The sequence below is a fragment of the Choristoneura fumiferana genome, chromosome 10 (assembly GCF_025370935.1).
Source record: "Choristoneura fumiferana chromosome 10, NRCan_CFum_1, whole genome shotgun sequence".
NCBI classification, from domain to species: domain Eukaryota; kingdom Metazoa; phylum Arthropoda; class Insecta; order Lepidoptera; family Tortricidae; genus Choristoneura; species Choristoneura fumiferana.
This window is the reverse complement of record NC_133481.1, coordinates 3,598,567-3,624,540: the sequence shown is the minus strand read 5'-3', so window position 1 is coordinate 3,624,540 and position 25,974 is coordinate 3,598,567. Positions and strand designations below refer to the sequence as shown.

Sequence of the window (25,974 nt, the reverse complement as noted above, 5' to 3'; positions counted from 1 at the left end):
TTAAGGCCTAGGAGAGACAAAGAAGACAGATATTATAATGATTCACGGATTCATAATAATGACAGCCAGTAGCGGTGCAGTGCAATAATTTTGGTCGTTAAAAACATTGCCTTAAACATATAGCTGTGCGGTTCGGCCCAAATTGTACTCTTGCAATCTTGCACGGCACAAAGAAAGACATTAAGCCTGTGGAAAAGTCTGAGGCAAAGGAGTGACAGATTGGATCAAAGTACAATACGGTCCGGCTTATTCCGTCACAATTCCGTCATATTTTGTGTTTTTGACAAATTTGACAGTTCGTGTTTTACTTTGATTTCGATCGTATCTTCAATTATTTAGAAGTCAATGGAAATTTTGAGTTGGTAGAATATAAATCACAACTATGGGAAACGCTGGGAGTAATCACCCCAAAGAATGGCATAAAGACGCTGTTGCAAAGCCACCAGGAGCAGGTCCATCCTCTCCGACTAAGGAAGGTGAAGCTTTTACCTTTGACAAAAAGGTGGACGAGGACCGTATCGGGCGAGATGACGACAATAACATTGAAGATGGAGCACCGTACTATACTAAAGCAGTGCCTGAGAGCGAGGAGGAATTCGGTGTAATGCGCGAGCGATCGAACACGTTAACAGACGGTAGTAAATCAACTGACGAATCTAAAGTGCTTCCTACTGTGTTTAGATGGGAAGGAGGCGGAAAGCAAGTGAGTAAAGAAATATTCCAAGGCTGAATTAAATCAAATAATGACATCATAAATATGCATGCTAAATGAACAGTTGATTTTTTCTTACAGGTATTTATTAGTGGAACATTCACAGATTGGAAAACTATTCCAATGGTTAAGAGCCATGGTGACTTTGTGACTATTATTGACTTACCTGAGGGTGAGCATCAGTACAAGTATTTTGTGGATGGTGAATGGCGAAATGACCCTCAAGTGGTAAGTACAAATTATTTTGTTATGTTTTTGTAGGTCTATATTGCCAGTTTAAAAGTAATATATCCCAAAGTATTTTGTTGTTTAATCTTGCAAACCAACTAAATGTTTTAGTTTTTATTAGTGATGGGCCAAATGTGGTTTGAACCAAATACAAACTTTGGCCGAATATTCAGTAAAAATTAAAAATTCAATGTTTAGTTTGTAAAAAGTGTGAACCAAAAACATTTTTTTTTAAATTCAATTTACGAATTATAATCAAGGTATATATTAAAACAAAAAAGTTTTTTTTGCACATTACTGATTATGACATATGCTTTCTATTAATTTTAGTCAAAATAGTAGGTACAAGTGTCAAGTAGGTTCTTTTTTTCTAGTGCCTAATTACGGCCGAATGCCGAAGTTTGGCTCAAGCTGCCGAAATTCGGTTAAACCGAATGTAAAACGAATTTCGGCCCATCCCTAGTTTTTATTTGTATGTTTTCAGAAATTGGTTGACAATGGAATGGGCTCCAAAAATAACTTGGTAAAAGTAAAGCTGTCAGATTTTGAGGTGTTTCAAGCGCTTGCTAAGGACAGTGAAGGCATACATAGCAGCGCTCAGACTGAGTACTCGCAGGTAAAAACTACACTTGTTACTTATTAACACCTTTGGAACACTAAAAATGAACTGGATTTTATGTAAATGGGTCATTATTTTTTCGTTATAGTTTATTATCAAACCATAGGTTTCTTGAATACAAATAGGTTTTAGTGACAGTATAGTAGTAGTAGTTATCTTTACCTCATGGAACATTCAACACACAAACATACCTAGCCAGGCCAATTTATTTTACTAGTTTTGTTCGACCTTCTAGCATAGCGCCAACCTTTTAGCAGGCATGGGGCACATAGTGAAAAATATTACATTGTTGTAGAGGCTTGAAAGTAAACAATAGATGAACTAATAGTTTTCCATAATATGAGTTCATCTATTGCACTGAGACTAAACATTGTGCTTTTCACAATCACTGCGAGGAAATAAAAAATATTTATCACAAAACAAACAATAAGAATCCAATGACTGCGTTGCTCCTGCCATGTGACACTTACCGGTCCGGATAATACCGACATGGAAATACCGATCCGATTTTTCTTGTACACGCCCATAGAAACTCATGTCAGTTTAACACGAGTTTGTATGAGCGTTTGCACGAACTTATTTCCATGTCGGTATTATCAGGGCCGGTAAATAGTGTCACCCCTCCCGCCGATTTTAGTTTTGCCTTTATGACATAATTTTTGTTTTTAACCGAATCCGTTCTTAGTGGCCAGTACACAACCACATATTTAAAAAATTGGTCAAGTGTGAGTCGGACTCATTCATGTAGGGTACCGTAAACAGTTCAGACAGACAGACAGCGGAGTTTCGGTAATAGGGTCCCATTGGCACCCTTTCGGTACGGAGCCCTAAAAATCAAAACTTCATCCTCGTCATGTCCGACCTGCTGCGACGCTGTGGCGTTTTTTCATACTTAAAAAAATTAAAGCATTTTGTGCATATTATGCGTTTAAGAAAAAAAAACACCTCATAAGTCATGAATGACGCATTCTCATTGGTCAATATAATTTCACATGCAGCAGATGATTAATTTTGATTGGTCCAATTGTCGTTTCAGCACATCAGGAATGAAATTCAGTAATTATATTTTAAAAAGTCGTATTGTATTATGAAATACATATATTGATACAACCTGTTTTCGTAATGTGTTACATTGTTGTCGTGTTTTGCGAGACATAAATGAGTCAGCTGTTAAATGTACATACATATATAGGCAGTTTTGGGTTATCTGTGGCCACATTTTCGAGCAGTGTTGTGAAAAATATATAACGGCGGGCCGCACTTCTAAGATAATTATGTACCTAATAGATATTTTGTAGCTACTTATTGTAGGCCTACCTGCATATACTACCTGTACTATAAGTGATATTACAAAACAAGGAGAAAGGTCTCGGGCCACGCGTTGCTGACCCCTGGCGTAAGGTAACCCGGTAACCGGGGTAAATTACCCAAAAATTTTTGGTTTCAGGCCTGTTTAACTCTGAGAAATAATAAAACAGGTGTTAGGTTCTGGATTTAGCTCATTCCCTCAAATTCATATAAGCTTTGACTTACACCCAATGCCTCAAAGTGATGTAAGTGTTTAAAGTGATTCATAATAATAATACAGCAGTGGTAACGCTACCACAGTAGGGCTCTGGGTGAAATTTTGAGTGAAAGTGATCAAGGTCAGCAATGAATACATTGTTTTTTTTTTTCAGGAAATACCACAGTCAAAACCATGGGAGAAAGTATCAGGGCCCCCCATACTGCCACCACACCTTCTGCAAGTCATATTAAACAAGGACACACCATTGTCCGTAAGTGCACTGTTGGTAAAAATTAAATCTCTGTTTCCCTAGATGGTTGTAACTTGAGAACAACTACTGATTTCATCCATCTTTTTTTCAATGTTTTCCAATATTTTGTAGAAGGTTCTTTTAGAAAATAAAATAGAGAAAATTGCACAGAGAATTAGAAAATTTAAGAAAACGACTTTACAAACTGTCTCTCTTCGTTCTCTTGTGAGGTCAATCAGTCAATCAATCAATCAATATTTTTATTCGTCGAAAATAGGTATATACACTGCAGTTGTAGTCAATTTGTATCATGTTTGTGACTGGTGAGTGGTGAGCCAATCGCATGCAAGACTACTTCACACATACCTCTCGATACTAACGCCATCTGGCGATAATTTCTGTCAAGGAACGTTCCAATGAGGGTTCAAAGTAAATAACAATTTATTCAAAATGTGACTTTGTATTGTTTGTTTCAGTGTGAACCGACCCTGCTCCCAGAACCAAATCATGTGATGCTGAATCATTTATATGCTTTGTCAATCAAAGATGGCGTCATGGTATTATCAGCCACGCATCGCTATAGGAAGAAATATGTTACTACTCTTCTTTATAAACCAATTTAAACTTCTATCAAGTGTGCCTTGACTAGTTAAACAATAATGTTAGTCAAAACCGTTTCTAGCGACATATCGGATGTAACTACCAAGAAAAAAATCCCAACTATCTTATAGGTATACCAAATTACCAAAATCACACTGGTTACCACCACAACCAAAACCACCAACCAACCGGCGGCTGTGTCTAACACCCAAGCACTGACGATAGTATTTCACCATCTGGTTCTAACCTCATACCATACTGTAAGACAGAAAAGATGATTCAGTCACAACCAACCGTGTTTCAACCAAATATGGGTGTCCATTCGATGATAAACGTTTTTGACTTTAGGTTTTAGTCCGACCTCTATAAATTATGTTATGAGCCTCATAATTACTGCCTTCGATTGCCTTGTCGTGGCAGTAAAACACGACAGCTGAAAAAAGTGCCATAGTGGCATTTCGTGGTGCATATGGAACGATTTTCAGAATTTTTTTTAGGCTGTTAAAAGGTTAATAAGCAAAGTTTATAATGTAACTTGATCCAGCATGATTTTTTCACAATCAGAAATAAGCACACCCACCATTGGACATTGCTTTTTCTTGACAATGAAGCGTTTGTATGTAAATCTTTAATTTCAATTGTTATTTTTAAAACTTTCACTAAGTCTTAAGAGGGAACTTAGAAGTAGTTCATAAATGTAAATAAAAATATTGACGTTTTATGTTATTTTATTTTTCAAATGTCATAAACAAAATCTAATTATAAAATACTATTGAATAATCATTTGGCATGGTATTTTTGAGCGCCATTATAAAATCTTTACCTAGTTCACGTACATATATGAGATTTCCTTTGAATACTCAATCAGTATACACTGCCACTCGGCTACTACGAAACTCGAAGTTCGTATCGTACCATCCCTCTCGCTCTCGTATTAAATAGTATAAGTGTTAGAGGGACCACACGACACGAACTTCGAGTTTCGAGGTTCGTAGTAGCCCTGCAGTTTCGAACACTTCTGTTAACCTAAAACATCACTGCTCAGCCTCAGGTGGTTGCCAAAACGATTTCCTTGTACATTTATAGGGCTAGAACATACTATGTTATAGCTGCGCGATTTAGCACGCCGTCCCTCTTTAGAGTATAGATTGAGAAAGAGACGGTGCGCTAAAACCACGCGGCTAACCGCAGTGTTCTTGCACTAAAAATAAACGACTAGAGTCCAACTTGTCGATATCAATACGAAACACAAATTTTCGTGTTCATTCCCGAAACATCAGATTTTCACATTATGTTTAATTAAATCCTCTTAGTTCAAATACAAATACAAAATAATAGTATCTTAACTAACAATATTAATCTTCTGCATGTGTGTGACTGTGGGCAAAAGCCTCCCGCAGCAGTCTCCATTCCTGCAATTTCGTCAGAGACCCAGCGACGACATTGTCTTCCTTTATTTAGGAATAATGCATGCATCCTTCTATCTCTTGGATACTATGCGGTTACAAGTTTACTTTTTACAATGGATATTGTAACTTATTACTAATACAATAAGGTTGAATTTCCAAGTCGATGTATGTGGTCGCTAAATCGCCTCTACCTTTTTATTAAGGGTTAAATTTTATGGGTCACAGTCACATCGGTCACACACACCTGTTCTATTTCGCAATTCTTCCTCATTTTGTCTGTTCGTCTCTTGTCTATCATGCTTCCTTCCATGGCTCTTTGGGCAATTTTTGGTTTCTTTACACATGTAAATGGATGTAGAAGGATGTTATTCATTATTTTAATACTATTAAGGCACATGCTTTCATGCGGATTTTCACAATAAGTAGGTACCATCCAAATATGTGGTCTACCACCCTAAAGCTGATAATCGTTTGCATGTCATAAAACAATAATGCCAAATAGACGTGTCTGTCAACTTGAAAGTTCGACTGTTCGACTTTAGCGACGTATTCATTTGATAGGAACTTGTTTAAAAGTTGGTAGACCACTTATTTGGCTGATTTACTAAAGTCCGGTTGCGGAGCACGAAGAATTTCGTACAATCACCATTAACTACGTGTCTCAGTTGCTCGCGCGTAAACATTCGCCGTCGCGCTCGCACAGATGCTTTTGTACGAATGCGACGTCAGATATTCACGCGCGAGTGACAGAGGCAGGTAGTGGAGGTCATTAAATTCTTCGTGTTCCGCGATTGTACTTTACACATTTAATTAGCATTTTGGAATCTGATGTTTCGAGAACAAGTGTGTAAAATCATGTAAAACATGGTGAAAACTTCGTGTGGTATTAAAATTACCATATCAATATATCTGTGAGTTGGAAATTTCCCCAAAATCGTTATTTCCTAGTAGCAAAATTTCCATTCGCGTTTTTTCCCCAATATGCTTTTTTACTGAAGCTTATTTTACAGTAGCGTTTTTTCCCAATCAGAATCCACACCGAAACATAGGTAGGTTCAGGTTAAGTTTGCATCGGCCCGAAGGGCCAAAACTACTCATAAGTAGGAGCTCCGCATGAGCGGAGCTCCGTCGACACTGTGTGTGTCGACTCTGATTGGGAAAAAATGCTACTGTGAAAATAAGCTTCAGTAAAAAAGCACGTTGAGAAAAAAATGCATTTGGGAAAAAACGCGATATTAAAAACTAACAGCAAATATAACAATTTTATTGCTATTATTGCTGCAACTTACGATTATTTTAAGAGGCATGTCCTATTTCTTATCAAAATAATACCAATAAAATAAATAACCGGAACTTAATAACTAAATTACATGTCAAACTATAACTAAATAACTATATATTTCCATATGCGAATGATCTAATATTTTAACCTTGAAAATTCATTGAAATAAAATTTAGTAAAATGTAAAATAAACGCACTTAAAATATGTAAGTACAGAGACAAATCAAACTCCTCAACTACAACAACTTTCACAGTATGAACAATAATAATATCATGGGACACTTGACACCAATTGACCTAGTCCCAAACTAAGCAAAGCTTCTAGGTACTATGGATACTAGGCAACGGATAAACAAACATACTTATATAGATAATTAAACATCCAAGACCCGCGAACAAACATTCGTATTATTCATACAAATATCTGCCCGCCGGGAATCGAACCCGGGACCTCAAGCTTCGTAGTCAGGTTCTCTAACCACTTGGCCATCCGGTCGTCTATGTTTTATGTTTGACGAAGTTTAACAGCAAATGCGTCGACCGCCCAACAATTTCAATCGCAGTTAGTTAGTGCATAGCTTTGCCGACTGCAATGCTTGCTGCAATGGAACTGCAACTCTCTCGTTCTCTTTTAATGAAAATGTATGAGCAGTCGGCAGTTACGTAGCAGCTGGAAAGCAGCCCCTTTGTAACAGCCGTTTTTCAATTGAGGCACTTTAGCTGAGCTTTAAAAATTACAAATTATATTTAAAAAATGCTGTATGCTTCCAAAATGTTACCAAGGTCTGAATATTGTCCTTATCCCTCAACTTAATTATAATTATGTACATAAATACAAAACATTTGTGAACTGTCTAATACTGGCACAAGTTATTTATAAATTAATACAAAACAAAATTTGATAAAGACTGTTAATTCTACTGTCACTGGGCTAAATAACATCTAGAATACCCAGATGGAAGTTTAATTTATCCATTCTTGGTTGTTTTAAACCGCAATATTTTGTACCTAATTATCTAATTTCGAGATAAAGAAAATCAACACCAACACATAATGCAAAACACATAATAGGTACGTGTAAGTCACAGCTTGCACATAATTTAGTGACATTGGTAATCTACAAATAAAAGATTAACTCCCTCGTATTAATTTACGAGATTTCATTTGCAATACAAATAGTAAAGCAACCCAGTTTTGTAACTTAACTATAAGTATTGCGTCATATAAATATAATTAGTCTGCTGCTGCCATATCACTGGAACAGTGCAGTGATAAAATGGAGCTAAAGGACCTACGCTAGCTGACGCGGTTTGTAGGTACGAAGCGGGTGGACGCTTATTCAATAACACCCCTCTTTTTGCGTCGGGGGTTAAAAATAGCATCGACATCTATTTTTTATTTTCGTACAATTGTCATGGCAGTTTGTGAATATTTTTTTTATCTATATATCTATCTACATCGATGTATAGACTGCATTTTTCTAACATCAAAACGGCGCACACAACTAGTTCACAGCGCGGTTTTGTGAACGTCGTCAGGTGACAAGCAAGTCACTGACTGCAAAAGAAGATTAGTGGAATATTAACCTTACGATGCTACGCATAAGTTTGATTATCCCTCATGACCAGGGGTCACCAAATGGCGGACGGCCGAACTATTTTGTGCGGACCTTAAGTAAACGGTAACTTGTATTGTATTACTGAGACATAGTTTAATAAAATGTATCTCGCGCTTTAATTGTCTTAGTTGCCGTCAATTCGAACACGGACGACCGACCGCAAAGATAATTCTATTTTAAAAACTGGACCCGTGTAGAAGCTAATTGGTGATCCCTGCTCTTGACTATAAGTGGTAATTAGTGACTTTTCATTGTCACCCGACCCGACGGTTGCTCTAGTTTGTCCGTGACAAAGTTATATTGATGATTGATGCGCCGCGCGTTTTGTTTGTTTGTTTATACTCTTTATTGTACAAAAAGTAAAAACAAAAAGGTTACATAAATAAAAGTAAAGTGTGTTTTCTTCCAAACAGCTAGTCTAGCGCCGTAACGTAAGGTACATAGATGTCAATGACAGTATGAGCAGCGCTAACAGCACGCGTCGCGTGCGAAGGATTTTAACTCTACCCGCTCCGTGCATCTGCGCCAGCTAGCGTAGGCCCTAAACGCAGGAAAATAAGATTCTAATTAACAGCCTCCTATCACCATAACCTATGGCACTATTCTGTTACCACATCAAGCAATGCTTTCGTATCTCTTGAACTATCATTTCCCAAATTAACATTATTGACAGGATTTTTGAAATACATCGCCACAGCGATAATGACTAGACAAATAGATATCACAGTTCCCCATGTTATCAGAATACGGAATAGTATATAACAAACAACAGCTGTTATGACCAGTTCTAAAGCACTTGCATAAGTTTTTAGAATAGAGTTGAGATTCTTCAAAAAAAAGCTGGTCACTATACCAACTACAGCGCTATTGACAATAATAAGTACCACAATTATGTTACATAAAGACCCGAAGTCGTTAAACACAGTGTTTAATTCACCTTTGAACATTAGTATAAAGAAATTACATATAACAGAGTCCAGGTACATGAATACGTTTTGTAAAAATATGTCAACGCTGGAACCCTGACTCTTTAGAAGGTACTCGTTGTATGTGCCCGCTAGGCAAGAACAAAAGTTTTGGAAGTTAATTGAGAGGAAGTAAATGTTGAATACTTGTGACCATAGATCTGTGTCGTGCAGTGTCGTGGACTGGACCGAGGCGGCGTCAAAGTTCTTTATTATGCATCCTAGAGTCAGGATGCCTAGGGAGATCCATTGAATAAACGTTAGTTTTTTCTTGAACAAACACTGAAATCAAAATATCTTGATTAGATAAAGTGCCTGAATTAATTTAACAGGTTCCCTGTCCCCAAGCGATGTGCAGCGTTCTTTTGAAATAAATGATATACTAAGTAATATCCTCAATATAATGTCCCCATAGTCATTTTCGTTGGTTATCTAAATGTGGTTCAAGAATAAAAATAATATAATATAATATATATACATTATTTAAATCACTAGCCATGAGGCACATGTGCCTGAGCGTGTCGGACACGCCCAAGATAGGGTTCCGTAGCCATTACGAAAAAAATCAAGTAATATTATGTGCGTTACAACACAATTAACAGTCTTAAAATCTATTACCAGAAAAAGAGCGTTTACGTCCTTTTGTTGAGAAGCGCAGTTTTTCGGTAATAACGCAAAAACGGTATATCCGATCATGTTGAAACCAATTTTCGTTGAAAGTATTTATTAACCTTTCCATATTTTTTGGACAAACGGTTTACATGATAGAGGGGGTGGGGGGGGGGGGGGGGGACACTATTTTTGCTGCTTTGGGAGCGATTATTTCCGGAAATCTTCACTTAATCACAAAAGTTTTTGAGAAACCTTTTCAAAAGAGCTGTCGAACTATGTGCCACACGTTGATGCGAGGTAAAATTTTTTTCAATTTCTGTAACGTGTATGGTATTCCTATAAATAATGTTTGTAATTTAACTACAAAACTAAATAGCGGCTTTGACAAGACATCTGTACTCCAAATTTCATTGATATACATCTTGTAGTTTTCGAGTAAAATGCCTGTGACATACGGACGGATGGACAGACAGACGGACTTGACGAAACTATAAGGGTTCCGTTTTTGCAATTTTGGCTCCGGAACCCTAATAAATCAGTGTTTTCTACAAGTAATGTTTTTATTTTGTAATTATAGTTATATTAATACCATGACTGAGAAAAATTTGGTTATCAGATATTTGTTAATGACTAATAAAGTTTACAGAAATTGAAGGACATTTATTGTTATTTCATTAGATATGCCATTTTATGCTTAACTATCACTGTAAGGCTTATATATAACATTAAAATGGTTTTTTTTGGTGATATTTTTTATAAAATACGCGAATTCGCGAAATTAATTCGGATGTGTCATTGCCACTCAAGGGAGATTTTTTTAAAATGGCCGCGCCACCTGACTGTAAATTTTAAATATGGCGCCGCCACTCCAAAGGTTTTATGGCAATAGTTGAGTATAGCCGGAACAATGCTTTCTTTTTTCTTTGGCGACCTAAAACCTGAGGAGGAACGACCTTCTTTTCGTACTCCGATATATTTAGAAAGTTTATTAATAACTATTTTTTTTTTTCTTCAACGGCTTTCACTCTTGCCGTGACAGCAAGACGTATTTTGCCAATGTCGGCGTAGAGACATTCTGCAGAGCATAGCTACCAAAAAACAATGTTTTTGAGGTTATCTGGTATTTGAACATACAATACAAATTATACAGGTTCATCAAGCACTTTTTGCAGCCAGAGAATCTGGGCACAGCTACTTGTACTATTACTTATTCTGTGGCACAGCATAAGTAGAGCATCTAATATCGGACGTTTATTAAAGTAAAATGAATGATTTTCCCACTTGCAAAACCTTTCCGGTTCCGACAATCTTAAGTAGCTAAGATTATTTCAAAGATGACTTACACCTTTATTTGTGTTAAATCGGTAAACGATCAAAAATGTATCACTCCGATCCGATATAATGTTCAAGTAGGAAATTCGTTTTGATGTTAATTGTTAATAAACGGTTACACGAATGCAGTGGCGTAGCGTGGGTACTATCAGCCGCCCGGGGCGAAAGAAAATTTTGCCGCCCTCTTGTTTATGTTTTAAAAAACCATAGTACCTATACAATATGCCAATACATACCAATCAATAATACCATTTAATTATAGAAAGGGAATTCCCCGATTTCGTCACAGTATAAGTAATGGTTTTCCATTACGTTGTTGTCGTTCTCATTCTAACCTTCCGAATAGTATTGTGAAATATTATTATTATCTAATATCTTGGGAATTTTGCCGCCCCCTCAAAATTGCCGCCTAAGGCGGACCGCCCCTCGCACCCACTACGCTACACCACTGCATGGATGTCCTTATGAATTTTTGATAAAACATAATTTTTGTTTTGCTATCTAACTGTTGCAAATTTTGTTCCTGCTAGTTATAAATGCAAAAGTATTATTCACACTAGTTAAAAAACTGTGAAGACCATAGGCTATTTACTGCTATTAGGTACACATGACACTCCGTATGATGATACACGTTATTGTCTTAATGAGACGAGATCTATGTTTAACATAGGTATATTATTTTATTCCTGTGAATTTTATACTTCTTTTATCCATAGAAAAAACATTTACATAACTTTAAAATAACATACTTATTTATTATTATATTTACTTCAAAAAAAATCAAGACATCCATTAAAATAAGATAACACAATTATTTAAGCAATAATAAAAAAATGTGTAATGGTGGAAACACACTACTAAAACGCGACGCTATGCTAAGCCACCCGATGCGTGTTAGTACAATCAATCCCATACATTTACTATGGCCAGGTGCAGATATAAGACACGCCACGTAATAAGACACGCGGTTTTCTCATAGGCATAGTTAGTAATCTTTATGAATAGTAGAGTCTAATTTAATTTATTGTAAATAATAATATTAATTAAGTAAGTACTAATGAATTTTTGCAACTTTTGAGAGTGTTGAGTTGAGTCTATAATACTCTATTTAAAAACAAAATAAATGGTATATAGAGATTAATATTGAAATTATCGAAATACCGGTATTATACAATTTTAATACCGGTTGTGCCAATATCGGAATTTTGCTTGATATTCCGGTTTTTCGGTATTATCTTATACCGGAATTCATGCTCTAAGCAGAAGTGTTTGATGAATTTGACCATTGAATTCAAATGAGACTGGCAGTCAGACAAATGCACTAAAAAAATAAGTAAAAAAAAGCTAACATTTAAAATGAAAAGCTGAAACATACCTGAAACAGTAATGCAGTCAGGACTACCCGGAACTGCAGGAGAATGTAGTATGATGTCGGGTCATAGTGGGACAAGTTGACAAATGCCAGGTTATTGTAGAAACAGTACAACAGCGACGGGATGAAATAGAGCAGTAGTAACTTGAAGTTAATCGCCACCGCTTTGAAAATGTGCGGTTTATCACTGAAATTAAAATTAAATTAAAAAAATAAAAATTAACATTTACAGTATTAAAAGCACAGATAAAAGCATACTTACAACACACTTAATTGCACATCAAGGGTTATTACATGAAAAGAATAGTTAATTTTACATGCACAATTGGAATAATATTAATGCAATTGCATCAAGTTCATTGGAATAATTACTTTAACAGTAACTTACTTTCTTCTAAAAGAGTAGAGTGTGGCAGAAGCCACAAGCTTGAGAAGTTCTGACAAGAATACAACCAGTGTTGTGTTGTATTCATAACCACCACTTGCGTTCTTTGATGCAGTAACAAATACTCCTGAAAAATGAGAATTTTACAAGAAATGAAACAGTAAAACACAATTGACTATTGTACTGTTTACTGTTTCTAACTCTACTAGCTGTTACTAGGCAGAGTAGGAGGAAATAAATTATAGTACGATAACACAGCAGTTCGAAAAACAAGTAATTGATTGATAAGAACAGGATATTGGTCAAAAAAAAATCTTTGAATTCTTTTACCTTGAAACACAAACAAAATTATGTACAATGCGAAGACTATAAACCCTTCTTTATTGGGAAATAGGTTTTGTAGTTCTTTCATTTTTGTACGTGCATCACTCGTTCACCGCTGCAGCACGAATTCAATTAAATTTTGAATAAATTATTTAGGTACTGCGCAATGCAAAACGAAAACGCCGAAATATGAGACTCGAGCTGACAGAAATCACAGAAACAAACAACCATCTAAAGTGTGGTTGTGAGTGTGAGTGAGTGAACTGATGTTTGTTTGTGGTCCAAAGTAAGGAAAGGTAATATAGAATTAATTGCTAGATTTGAAATCAATTATACATATAATTCGTGCACTTCAAAAAAAATTAATTAACCAGCTCAAAATTATTAAACATAAAAAAAATAATCGAAAAAACACTGTAACATGAGTTGACTAAGATTAATAAGGAAATGAACCAGTTCATATATAAATCTAAAGCTATCATTTGGACTGGCGATACTGTCTGTACATGTGACATGTGACAGTGACATTGGCTAACATTTCAGTAAAAATTGCAGTGGGCTCACTCAAGTCAATGAAAAAACAGCCTTGAGGACATTTATTTACAATAAGAAGAAACAAATTGATTATTTTTGCCTTGACATGCCACTCAGCTCAGCTGACAGTTGAACAGTTCTGTCATTCATTGGATTGATTTTATTGTTGTGTTAAAAGTTGAAACTGAAATAGTCCATGTAAATTGCCTATTAGTGGGCGCGGACGGTATCTAATCAACAATCATTGAACAAATTTCATTAGCAGGTGTCTACAGATTAGTCACCGGTCACCGTGACACAAAAACATTGAGCCTGGTACAATGGCTGGCGAAGAAGACGACAGTACTTGGTAAATATCCTTATAGTCTTGCTCTACATTTTGCATTTATTTGACCTTTTTAATTACTGTGAAAGTATAACGTATGACTTCAATAAACTTCAGAATCTAATAGGGGGTTTTACTATGAGACATCTGTCTGTGTTTACTGTAGAGATAAAAGGATTACCTTTACAGTGGTTTTTCTAACAAAATCACTGACCGTAAATTATTTGATGACTGTGAATGTCTTATTGTGCTTGCCAGACATTATCAGTGCATGACACAAACATATCACAAATACCAACAAACAACTCTGAAACTCATTTAAGGGTTCTGTACTTAAACGGGACCCTTATAGAATCATTTTGTTGTCAGTCTGTTACCGATCTGTTCACTCACGAAGATGCGCCCTCCCACATTTTAAAATTGTAGTTTTAAATGTATCCGTACAACAAGTCTATGTGTGCATAGCTCAAACGTGTCCTCAGTCGCAAGCATACCGTCAGTCACGCACACTGAGACTAAGACAGTGTGTAAGTACGAGGTTTACTTGTGCACATTGATAATTAGCTGTGGAGGGGCGCACCTTCTTGAGTGAACACATCTGTAGTAAGACCATACTGTCCCTCTTACTCTCATAAATATTTGTGTCAGCGGGGTGGCAAGATACAAAGTTCGAATTTTGCACTTCTTAGTATAGGGCCTGGTCTGCACTACCCCTTGGAGCAGTGAAATTTCTAAGTCAACACAGTCAAAAGAAACAGTCATTAAACAAGGTGTTTCTGTACAAATTACTGGGGAGTCAAAACCTATTGAGTTCCTCCAGTTGTCTTAGAAACTTGAAGTTTAGTATGAATGTAGCTATTATAGCACATAGTCAAAATACCACAAATGGGACTTATCACGCTATTATTACACAAGTAATATTTACCTCGACGTTTCGGCAATGTTACAGTTGCCGTGGTCATGAGTAGACTCAATTATTATACTCCATTATTATTAGGTATTTTGACTATGAGTGAGAATCACGAAAGTTTAAAACGTTATATTATAGCACAATCAATTAGAAAATACTGAAATTGTTAATTTTTTTATGTCTGTCTATGTCACTATCTAAAATGATCCCACATTGCATACATGTTGCTTAGAAGCAGGGTTCTGCTAGCACTGGATATTTCAAAGATAACTACAAAGTTTACAGAACCCTCAGTGCTTGATTCTGTTTTTTTATACCTATTTAGTGCTGGCACTGTCAATAAATTTAGCTGTGTCTAAGACTATGTCCTTCTATCATACATATTATTATAAAATAAAACACTGTTTATTAGGAACAATAGCAATTTGATATAGCAGAGGAAACTAAATCGCATACCAGACTGGAACCTTTTCATAATCAATTTCAGTATAATTTCTTTTGCAAATGTATAAGATGTCAGCACAAACTAAGTAGCACAAAGATTCCACCCTGGTATGTGATTCAGTATCTTATACTGCCGATAATAAAAAAAACATGGCCACATGCAAAAGTTTAAAACTGGGTCACAGATAGAACATGTTTCTAAAACACAACAATTTAAATTTTTCAGGTTGATTGAATTGGAGTCAGCGCTTCTAGATGGGTGTTCAGCGCATGAAATAAACACACTTACCAAAGGAAAGAAGATACCAGAAAGTCTTCGCCCGGATGTTTGGTTGCTCTGCCTCAATTGCCAAGATGCTGGTAACCAATTATTGCTATTTGATGAAATATTTGACTTGCCCAATCAAAACGAGCTCAGAGATGATGTAAAGAAATTTGTCAAAGGTCTTGCTAATGAGGAGGATGATAAACTGTCAGTGATTTCTGACATTGAATCTGTTATTACATTTTACTGTAAAACTAAATCTATTCAGTACTCTTCGAATAATGGTTGGATTGAAATTTTATTGCCCTTGTTGAGTTTAAAATTACCACGGTCTGACACTTACAACTTGTTTGATAAAATCATTAATCTGTATATTCCAAAGGGCTGTACAACAAATGGTGTGCCATTTCACATACTGCGTTTGGTACTGCAGTACCATGATCCTGAATTATGTTCTTTCCTCGATACTAAGAGGATAACTCCTGAACAGTACTGCCTCCCATGGCTCAGGTCACTGTTTGCTGGAACTTGCAATTTGGAAGTAGTTCTCTTCATGTGGGACTTGTACTTCCAAAGATCTGACCCCTTCTTCATTTTCTTCCTCTGCCTCATCATGATAATAAACTCCAGAGAACAACTGCTGCAAATGAAAGATGATGACAAAGCAGATATTATAACAATTTTAAGCAGCATGCCAGCAGACCTAGAGGCAAATGATGTGTCTGATTTCTGTTCATTGGCTCATTACTACTCTCTTAAAACTCCTGTATCATTCCGTGATGATGTTCTAGATGTTTTATTTTCTACTAATGGCCTTGAGATTAATTCCAAACTCTACTCTCAAGCGCTTTGTCTTCCTGTTGCTGTCCATGAACTAATAGAGAGTGCCACCATAGAATCATCAGATACTGATAATGTTAAGTACTTCTTAGTAGACTGCCGACCTTCTGAGCAATATAATGCTGGGCACTTGTCTACTGCATTCCATTTAGACTGTAATCTCATGTTGCAAGAGCCAAATGCGTTTAACACTGCTGTACAAGGTCTGCTGAATGCTCAAAGGCAAGCTTTAGCCGCTGGGTCTCTGGCTGCTGGAGAACACTTATGTTTTGTTGGTTCCGGTAGAACCGAGGAGGATAGTTATGCCCACATGGTTGTTGCGTCGTTCTTAAAAAGAAATACGAAATACGTTTCAATGTTGGACGGTGGTTTCGTGGCCATACATGATTATTTTGGTCCCCACATGACAGATTGTTTAGAGGAGCATAACCCCGCCTCATGTTTAGTTTGTGCGCCTCAAAACAATAATGATGGTGCAGAATTACACCAAACGACCACGCGGGACAATGCGCCGGCCATACAGCTGTTTAGTAAACTCTCGTCAGCAATGAAAGCAAAGAGCCAGGAAGTTAAAGGGAAACTAATAGAATACATTGTCAATCCGAACGCTACAGGCGGTAATGGTGAATGGCACGTTTCCGCTAACGATAGGAAGGATCAGAGATATCGAAACGTGCCTCCAGTGTTCAGTATTAATGACGAAGACGAAGACTCGCGTCCCGAGGCAAGGAGAGACGTGACAGACTCGTCAGATTTGCTAGAAGAAACTGTGGATCTCAACGCTTTCCTGAGAGAAAATAATGTGGTTGACAGCTTTCTATGTCAAGAGGTATTACTTAATGGATATATGTATGATTCCTGCCTAATTGTGACGGAAACACACCTGATTGTGTTACGTGACATTCCTAACAAACGGGGCATGTACAAAGTGCTGTCTCGGAGGCCGTTGTCGACTATAGTTAAGATAACGGCGAAAAAGAGACACCCTGAATTAATTACGTTTAAATACGGAGTACCGGATGGTGATAACCTACTGATTAAGGACATGGATCGCTTCCTAATTCCGAACGCTTCGTTAGCTACCAAAGTGGTATCCAATCAAATTGTTCAGCAGCTAGACAGCAAATAAAAATTGTTTGAACTTTTTTCTGAATAATATTTTTGTAGAAGTAATTGAATGTTGACGGAGAATAGGCGCATAATAATATGTTGTACTTATCTCATTGTTGAAGCTGTGACATAGTTATATCCCTAGTGATACAGTTAGGATATCACTAGAAATATCGGCTTATGTTCAGTAATATGTAATATAGTAATGATACGAGCTTAATCTGGTAATATACCTATCTTTCTAGACTATTATAGTGGGTGGGATAGATTGGAAGCCAGTGGGATCAATTAGAAGGAGCAAATCCGACGCTGTTGGGTCAGGTTGAAGGCTAAGGACTAACAGACCTTAATTGAGGTTTGATCGGTCTGTTACTTAGCAGACTGATTAAGCTTAATAGACGGTTGTCAAGAAGTATGATTCATAAACACATGCTAGCAGTCTGCTAGTTGTTGAGCTGCTGATAGACGGATTAGACGCGTTATGTTGGCACCTTGACAAATCAAAGACAAAAAATGGCCTAATCGATAAAAAAAAAAAATTGACAGCAGTGACAGCAAATTAGCAGGAAAAAATAAAAAGCGAGATGTTTGTTTTCCCGCCATTTCCGATCCGCATGTTTATGTTGTGTAAAAAGCCATAATTATGTTAATCATTCTATTTTTTCATATTTATGGCTAATTTAGAGGATTTTTAAATACAAATTCCTGAAAATAATTTTTCCATCTGCGTAGCCCTGCCTTCACTATAAATATCTTCGGTAGGGTTTTTTGCTCTTGTCAAAGTCAGCTGTTCAAACTTGTGGCGGCCATTTTGTGACTTAGCAGGGAGATAAAGGAGGGTCTGCGGTCCTCTAACTTTAGCAGAGCCTTGATCGACTGATTAGCGCTAACAGACGTTTATGAATCATGTTTTTTAGCACTTCAAGGAGCCTTCAGGAGGCTCTAACTTTTTATGAATAAGGCTGTAAGAGGTTGTTAGGTTTTTTTCATATTATATACTTAACCAATTTAATTCCTGAGGGATCACGGAACTTTATCATATAAAAAAAAAATATAACAATGCTTATAACATGGCGTAAATTTCACGATAACAAGGTTCTATGGTGGCAACGAAATCAATTTGGTAGACTGTACCATGTTATAACTATTTCACTAGCTTGTCTTCTTAAGTATATTGCATAATATTCATAGGTAAAGTCCCTGGCATATGAATATATCACGGCTTCAACTATATCACGACATGTACACAATGAAGTGAAGCATAATCCAGATGCCGTAATTCATTTGATAATTTCTATAAAATATTCTTCAGCAAAGTATTGAATTAATATTTAGAAGCCCCATATAAGGCACTAAGTTTTGTCCAATTCGTATTTTAAATAAATGACACAAAACATTTATGAAATAGCTATCGAATCTTGCGACTTCGATAAGTACAATCAAGGGCATGAATATATGTACGTTACCAAGAAGTCAAAAAAATATATACACATCAATGACATTAACGATAAGGTCGATTTATACATGTATTTAACGCTATGGTGTATACTCGTAGATATTCATGCTCTCGATTACCTATATGTTATCTCACTTTGCTTTTATTTCTAGCACAAGTTTGATGTTTGTGTTACGAAGCAAAACTAGGATAGTTTGGTTATACAGAAGCCGTCATAACTACGGAACTGTCTAGGTCCTCAAAAATATCTGATCACGTGAAAAAAACTTGTAAATACTTCTCATGTCGTTGTCAGTGTACCGTCCATAACATTGTTATTTGTTTTAGGTTTCCTGTCTGTTCCTCCCCCAAAATCAAAATTATATAAACCGAACAGTCTCCTCGCGTGTGTAATGTCTGTACACCGACATTGGCAAAATACATCTTGCTAAAACAGCAAGGGTGAAAGCCATAAAAAAAAAAAAACTGATCACTCTTCTTTTTGAATGCCATAAGGTTACAAACTAGAAGCGCGTGGGCAGCGGCGCGGTGAGTGTTTTTTCTGTTCATTGCGTGTGCACCCAGGTGACCACTAAACGAAGAGTGTATCGGCCTCGCAATGGACAGGGAACAAACTTGTCGCTCCGCTGTCCGCTAGCGTTCATTTTGACCTAAGTGGTGTTCAGATATTTTTGAGCAACTAGATAGCTCCAATGTTTATAACGGCAACTTAACAGTTAGATATATGATATTGATAATATTAGCGCAATAGGACTTAAAAGTCGCGCTCCTATTGAGCTTTAGTTACCATATCTCTCATCGCTTTATGGAATTTCTAGAAGTTTATCGACCCTTCCTATGAAACCAATTAGCCCTTGCCGTGATTTTATTCGCAGTTAGTAGTGGTGAAAAATGTGTAAGGCGGGCAACGCACCCGCAATTCTAATAATGCTGTAGGTGCCCATGAGCGGCGGTGATCGCTTACCATCAGGTGACCCGTCTGCTCGTTTGCCAGCTGTTTGATAAAAAAAAGAAAACAATCGAAGAACAGGCAATGTGTGAATACTGTGGTGGTAACGGTAACACATACAATAAATGTGTGGGTCTGTTACCAATGGTAACGGTAACACAGACCACAGTATTGACACATTTTCTTTCTTTCATTCAACACGTAGTTTAGCATTTTAGATATGTTATCTAAATTACAATTGGTTCTGTCTTCTGTATTTAAGCAATGAATTACCATCCAGTCGAAATAATTTGCATTTATAATGATAAGGTTGGTTTGTATTCACATCTTTTCTGCTGCATTCCAGCGGATATTTTTGCGTACATATATTTTTATTAAACAGTTTCAAAAATCCATAAAAGCTCTTTTAGCAGTCAATTAATTCCATTCCATATTCAGTGGAAAAAATATTGATGTATAAAATATTGAAATTATTGAATATTTTGTGTATCTTCCTATCTGTGTTAGAAGTATACCTAGTATTTTAGATTTTTTATTTTGCCTATAAGGTGACCTTGAATTGAAACCAATGTACATAATAAAAAAGTATTCAATAAATTATTCTTGTGTTACAATATTTTGTTTCTTTTCAAGTAAGTAGTAGGTACAGATCTATTGAATAATCTTTTTCCATCGATGTTTGTATTCATCTTGCTATCTCAACTAGCTTACTAAAGTTTACTGAACCTAATTGAGAAACTAAGATAATACGAACTTTTCCGACAAAATACGATGACAAAACATTATTCACTAACCCCCTTATTCATAAAACTTAACAAGCCTATGTTAACTAACAAATGCTTTGTCCCTTTCTAACAAATACAAATGTTGAAGTGACAGATAAGGACAAACGGATTTTAGCGGCATTTTAACTAAAATAGGTTTGATTGTCGTTTATGAATAAGGGGGTAAATCTGTACTCAACAGTTGATTGATTCAGACATTCAGACGTGTTACCTACTTTGTGGAGGTCCATAACATACCTACTACTAGTTACTTTGCTTTTCCGCTCTGTTCCTCCGTTATTTTACAATTTACGTTACAGAATAAAAAAAAAAACTTGTTTTGTGTCTGGCCCTGTACCTACTACGAAGTGCAAAATTCGAACTTCATATCTTGCCGTCCCGTTGACGCTTATATTATTTAATACGAGAGTGAGCGGGCCTACGATACGAATTTCGATTTTCGTAGTAGCCCCCCTGTTCCGTGATTTATATTGTGGGAAGAGCTTAGGTGTGTAGGGAGGAGCAAGGTAGTTTTTAGTTCATTAAATAAAACTTGCATTGTTAGTGATAAATTCTTTTAATTCATACTTTAGTCATTAAGTTTGATGATTTGAAATGTTTTACATAGAGAGCTCTCAAAAAGAGTAGAATAGACAGAGTCGATTATATTTACAAACCTGCTAGTGCTAAAGCTTAGTAACTAAACGTAAAATTGATATGTATCGTTTGCATTTATACTGCGACAAAGATCTTAATTAAAGTGGATCACTTTTTTTTCGATTAATTTATTTTTATTAGCTATTATATTATGTGCTTTAGTCCCAAAATATGAACCAAAAACCACGAACAAAAGTAACATTCACGGTGAACTATGAAAAGTATAACTTTGCAAGATAGTCGCATTAGTTCCGTTTTTGCCACGTTCGTTAAGATCTTTATCGTATTCGTAAGGACTAGGGCCGACCCTGACTAGCGCTTGAAACCGGTACCAAAAATATCGGTATGGGATCCTGGATTTTCGCAGAAAATATTTTTCCCAAACGAAATTCCTTTTTTTTCTGAAAATTGTATTTAAGTACTTTTTATTTCAAAATGTAATTTTGTTTATAAACTCTACAGGTAAGGTTAGCTTAATTTTAAAACAACCCTGAAAAACAGGTTGAAGAAAAAAAAAATCGTCCATGGATATACCGGTGGTAGATTTTTTTTGACATTCATAAGTGCTTGTTATAGCCTAAATTGAATAAAGATATTTTGACTTTGACTTATGAAACAGTTGGGAAGTGAATCATTTGGGAAATATATTTTCGGCAAAAAATTAGAGAACAATCGGTATATGTAAACTGCTTAAGAATCGTTATTTTCAGTATAGGTAACTACTACCGAAAATACCAGTAAGTACTAAAACGGTATTAATTATCGGAATTTTTAGTCAGTTCCGGTTTCAATCCCAGGTCCGAACCTTTGACCGAGGTAGAACGAAGTTGGCTTTCGGCGTCCTTTAATCGACAGTTTCTACCCCCAAAATATCGGGTCTCTCAAAAACCGCCGTCAAAGCTGCTTTACATCTAGCCGAGTTTCCGCTCTCGCTCTACCCTAGGGCCGACATTGCGCGCCTGCCACATTGTAGATCCGACATTCCGTTTCTGTGCTTCTGTCTGAACGTCGGAACTAAAATGTGGACGCTTTAGACGTATGCCACATGGCCAATAATTACTATCACGATTTAAAATATAAAAATCATCATCATCACCATCCCAGCCTATAACATAAAAGAGTAGAAGTTAAGTATATAAGCCCTCTTAAGTAAAGAGGGCTTATTATAGGTAGGTACGTATATTTTTGTTGTAAGATTTTCTAAAATCGAAAATCAGAGTATGCTCAATTCAATGAGGGTTTTCACAGAGGCGAAATATCGCTAGATGGCGTTAGAATCGTGAGGTCCGTTTGACGTTTTTTTTTATTCGACTGGATGGCAAACGAGCAAGTGGGTCTCCTGGTGGTAAGAGATCACCACTGCCCATAGACACTCGCAACACCAGGGGGATTGCAGATGCTTTGCCAACCTAGAGGCCTAAGATGGGATACCTCAAGTGCCAGTAATTTCACCGGCTGTCTTACTCTCCACGCCGAAACACAACAGTGCAAGCACTGCTGCTTCACGGCAGGATTAGCGAGCAAGATGGTGGTAGCAATCCGGGCGGGCCTTGCACAAGGTCCTACCACCTGCTGTTTGCTTGCGATTGGCTCATTTAGTTATTTAACCAATCACGAGCAAACGTCAAACGGACTCCACGATACTAACGCCATCTAGCGATATTTCGCCTCTGTGAAAACTCTCATTGTAGCGTAGCATTCCCTACCAACCCACTCGAACAACTTGATCGCTAGCATACGTCGACAAGTTAATTTCGACATTTAAAAAGATCGTAAAAAAACGTTTATTATTTGTACAAAAAGAGTTGGGTCAACTAATAAACTTTATTTCACTTGTTGAATGTTTCTCTAAAGTTAAAAATACCATGTACCTACAGCCAGCCACGCTCTAGAATTCTTCACCAAAAATCTGATAGTTACGATGAAAATTGTGGCCTTATTTAGTTTCTAGAGTTTCTACTCGTTTATGTTACACTTAAAATTTAATTGTTCATTCATTTTAATTTACATGTCACAGGTGTATTATACAATACAAAGATACATCACGAACAGATGGAACTCGGAATATATCGCAATATATATTGACAGTGTGGCACACGCCTTAAGATTGGGACTAGATAATTAATAGGTAATACCTAATTACACCCGACGCTACCCAAAAGCACCAAAATTACTTAGCGTGACTCGATACGACGGTTTCTGGCCATTTAATGTTTATTTTTTCACAAATTAAACCAACAATCTTCACGTTTTGGCTAAAATAATTTAAGGTCAAAAAGTCAGGTCTGACTACAATTCTGGCCAGCGAGTTCTGGGGTAAGAGAGTGGCGACAAATAAAAAAAAAAATAGGTTGGGAACATATTTTACATATAAAAAATATGTGTCACAAATACGTAACACGGAGCACTCGAATGCATGCAAACATTCGTCCCAGTTCGCGGCCTAATGAGGGCTAAAAGACAGGCGATATATCGCTAGATGGCGTTAAGATAGGGCCACATGAAATCGCTCGACGCTCGTTTCCAGTGTCAAATCTGGTCACGTGACATATAGCGATAAAGTTGAAAATGTTGCTTTATCGCTGGAAAAAAAAACCTCTTCAATTTCGCCAAAAAGTGTTATTTTTTTTTTCATTCACTCCAATTTATTTTATTTGTACCACTGCTACGACTGCTACTAAATGAGATTAAGAAATCAGCTTCCAAGAATAAGACCATTCCTGCAAGAAGCCATCGTCGCTGCTGCTCGACTTATCGGCGACTTGGCCACAGTACAAGTAATATATACATATACAAGTAATAAATACTTGTATTGTGACTTGACGCTACTTTTTTGAGTCGCGGGAAATTCAAAATCACCTTCAAAATGGGGTCACATGACCAGATTTATCGCTTTAAACGAGCAACTAGCATGTGGGGGCACACTTTAGTATCGTGAGATGTTTTTGACGTTACGGTCATAACTAAATGAGCCAGCAAGCAAGACCGTAATGTCAAAAAAACCTCACTATACTAACGCCATCTAGCGATATTTGGCCTGTCTTTTAGCCCTCATTGAAATCGGTCCATGAAGTAGTTCTGAATCCTTATTGTCTGTTAGACACTGTTGGTACCCTTATCTTATGCCATGTGACGGAAAGAAGTGGTGAAAACGATTGTGATTCCAAGTTCACATGGCATAAGATAAGGATAGAAAGAGATGAATGTGATCGCGAACGTCAGCGCGTTAGATAATACGACCTCTGGTCTTAATTTGACGTCACGTAAGAAAAAGTGACGCCTGGAAATGAGATTAGCTAAAAACAAGAAGATTGCCGATTCTTTACCTATACTTCGTTTTTTTAGCCTTAGAAAGAAGGTAAGCGATATTGACGTGTCTTTTTATTGAAAAACACTTTTGAAAAATAAGCCACAGCAAATGTGTAACAATTAGCAAGGATAATAATGATCATTTATATTCTTTTGTTATCATATATTAACTGTTTTTTTTTAAAACGTTTTTCAATAAAAACACTCGTCAAGATTGTTTACCCTTTTTCTAATGCTAAAAAAACGACATATAATTAAGTAAGCTCGACCCGCAGTACAACCTTGTCTAAGTAAGCCGTCATTATACGGGTGAAGTTCAAAAAGTTGACCTGCCGGCAGTTTTAAAAATAGTGTGAAAAGTTTCCGTCAGTTAGATATCATAAAAGTATTACTTGCCCGTATTTTTCTGTTTCAAAAATAAAAAAGACGTGCTTTATGTAATCCGTCAGTTAAAGTAATTAGAAAATGTTTTATGGGTACTAAGACATTATATATATAGATATTACTTTTGTCAATCAAAGAAAAAGGGACAAAGACGAAGCGCGTCGTTAAGTAAAATGTGCATCAAGCCGTCATGTCATTTGACGGAAAATTAATGAGCTAAGTATATTTTAACTTTCTCTGTTGACAGAAATAAAAACACGTGTCCAATAATTTTGGAAATAAATACTTTTTCATTTTCATTTTCATTCTTTCACAAAGCTTGAGGTCCCGGGTTTGATCCCCGGCCGGGGCAGATATTTGTATGAATAATACCACATAATATGAATGTTTGTTCTCGGGTTTGGATGTTTAATATGTATTCAAGTATGTGTTTATCTATATAAGTATGTTTATCCGTTGCCTAGTATACATAGTACAAGCTTTCCTTAGTTATGGACTAGGTCAATTGGTGTCAAGTGTCCCAGGATATTTATTTATTGATATTGGTTACATTTTTTTATTAAGAATCTAGTTGTAAATAATAATATAAGGCAAGTAGGGTAATGGAATTTTTCCAGTCGGTAATTTTCTATACTGAACTTTAACCACCATTTAACATAGTTCAACTTTTTTGACTCCACCCATACTCATCAAAGGTCACTCGAACAATTTTATTATTATTATAGTGAAAAGGAAAAGTACCTACACTGCGAGTTCCGATTTCAGTACAGTTAACATTTGGTTTGGTTCTACCTAGGTATGCCGTTGACTAA

General features: G+C 36.4%; 3 protein-coding genes across 3 annotated transcripts; 2 read left to right on the top strand and 1 right to left on the bottom strand.

The window, feature by feature from the left end:
• Nucleotides 1-286: 286 nt before the first annotated feature.
• On the top strand, nucleotides 287-4,635 carry alc (5'-AMP-activated protein kinase subunit beta-1). Its single transcript, XM_074093067.1, has 5 exons — nucleotides 287-703; nucleotides 794-940; nucleotides 1,425-1,556; nucleotides 3,239-3,337; nucleotides 3,793-4,635. Exons 1-5 carry the CDS (start codon nucleotides 383-385, stop codon nucleotides 3,937-3,939), a joined length of 846 nt encoding a protein of 281 aa, XP_073949168.1. The 5' UTR covers nucleotides 287-382; the 3' UTR covers nucleotides 3,940-4,635.
• On the bottom strand, nucleotides 4,627-13,671 carry senju (UDP-galactose transporter senju). Its single transcript, XM_074093066.1, has 4 exons — nucleotides 13,222-13,671; nucleotides 12,895-13,018; nucleotides 12,510-12,693; nucleotides 4,627-9,472 (listed from the first exon to the last, which is right to left on the bottom strand). The coding sequence occupies exons 1-4, from the start codon at nucleotides 13,301-13,303 to the stop codon at nucleotides 8,825-8,827; spliced, it is 1,038 nt and encodes a 345-aa protein (XP_073949167.1). The 5' UTR covers nucleotides 13,304-13,671; the 3' UTR covers nucleotides 4,627-8,824.
• A 95-nt stretch (nucleotides 13,672-13,766) lies between these two features.
• On the top strand, nucleotides 13,767-17,678 carry TBC1D23 (TBC1 domain family member 23). Its single transcript, XM_074093064.1, has 2 exons — nucleotides 13,767-14,098; nucleotides 15,655-17,678. Exons 1-2 carry the CDS (start codon nucleotides 14,070-14,072, stop codon nucleotides 17,660-17,662), a joined length of 2,037 nt encoding a protein of 678 aa, XP_073949165.1. The 5' UTR covers nucleotides 13,767-14,069; the 3' UTR covers nucleotides 17,663-17,678.
• Nucleotides 17,679-25,974: the final 8,296 nt, after the last annotated feature.

Excerpts from the sequence above, each read along its gene's own strand:
- TBC1D23 (XM_074093064.1), top strand. The coding sequence starts at position 14,070 with ATGGCTGGCGAAGAAGACGACAGTACTTG. Across the intron at positions 14,099-15,654 it reads GAAGAAGACGACAGTACTTG|GTTGATTGAATTGGAGTCAG; the intron begins GTAAATATCCTT and ends TAAATTTTTCAG.
- alc (XM_074093067.1), top strand. The coding sequence starts at position 383 with ATGGGAAACGCTGGGAGTAATCACCCCAAAGAATGGCATAAAGACGCT. Across the intron at positions 704-793 it reads GGGAAGGAGGCGGAAAGCAA|GTATTTATTAGTGGAACATT; the intron begins GTGAGTAAAGAA and ends TTTTTCTTACAG. Across the intron at positions 941-1,424 it reads GGCGAAATGACCCTCAAGTG|AAATTGGTTGACAATGGAAT; the intron begins GTAAGTACAAAT and ends GTATGTTTTCAG.
- senju (XM_074093066.1), bottom strand. The coding sequence starts at position 13,303 with ATGAAAGAACTACAAAACCTATTTCCCAATAAAGAAGGGTTTATAGTC. Across the intron at positions 13,019-13,221 it reads AATTTTGTTTGTGTTTCAAG|GAGTATTTGTTACTGCATCA; the intron begins GTAAAAGAATTC and ends CTCATTTTTCAG. Across the intron at positions 9,473-12,509 it reads TGACTGCATTACTGTTTCAG|TGTTTGTTCAAGAAAAAACT; the intron begins GTATGTTTCAGC and ends TTTTGATTTCAG.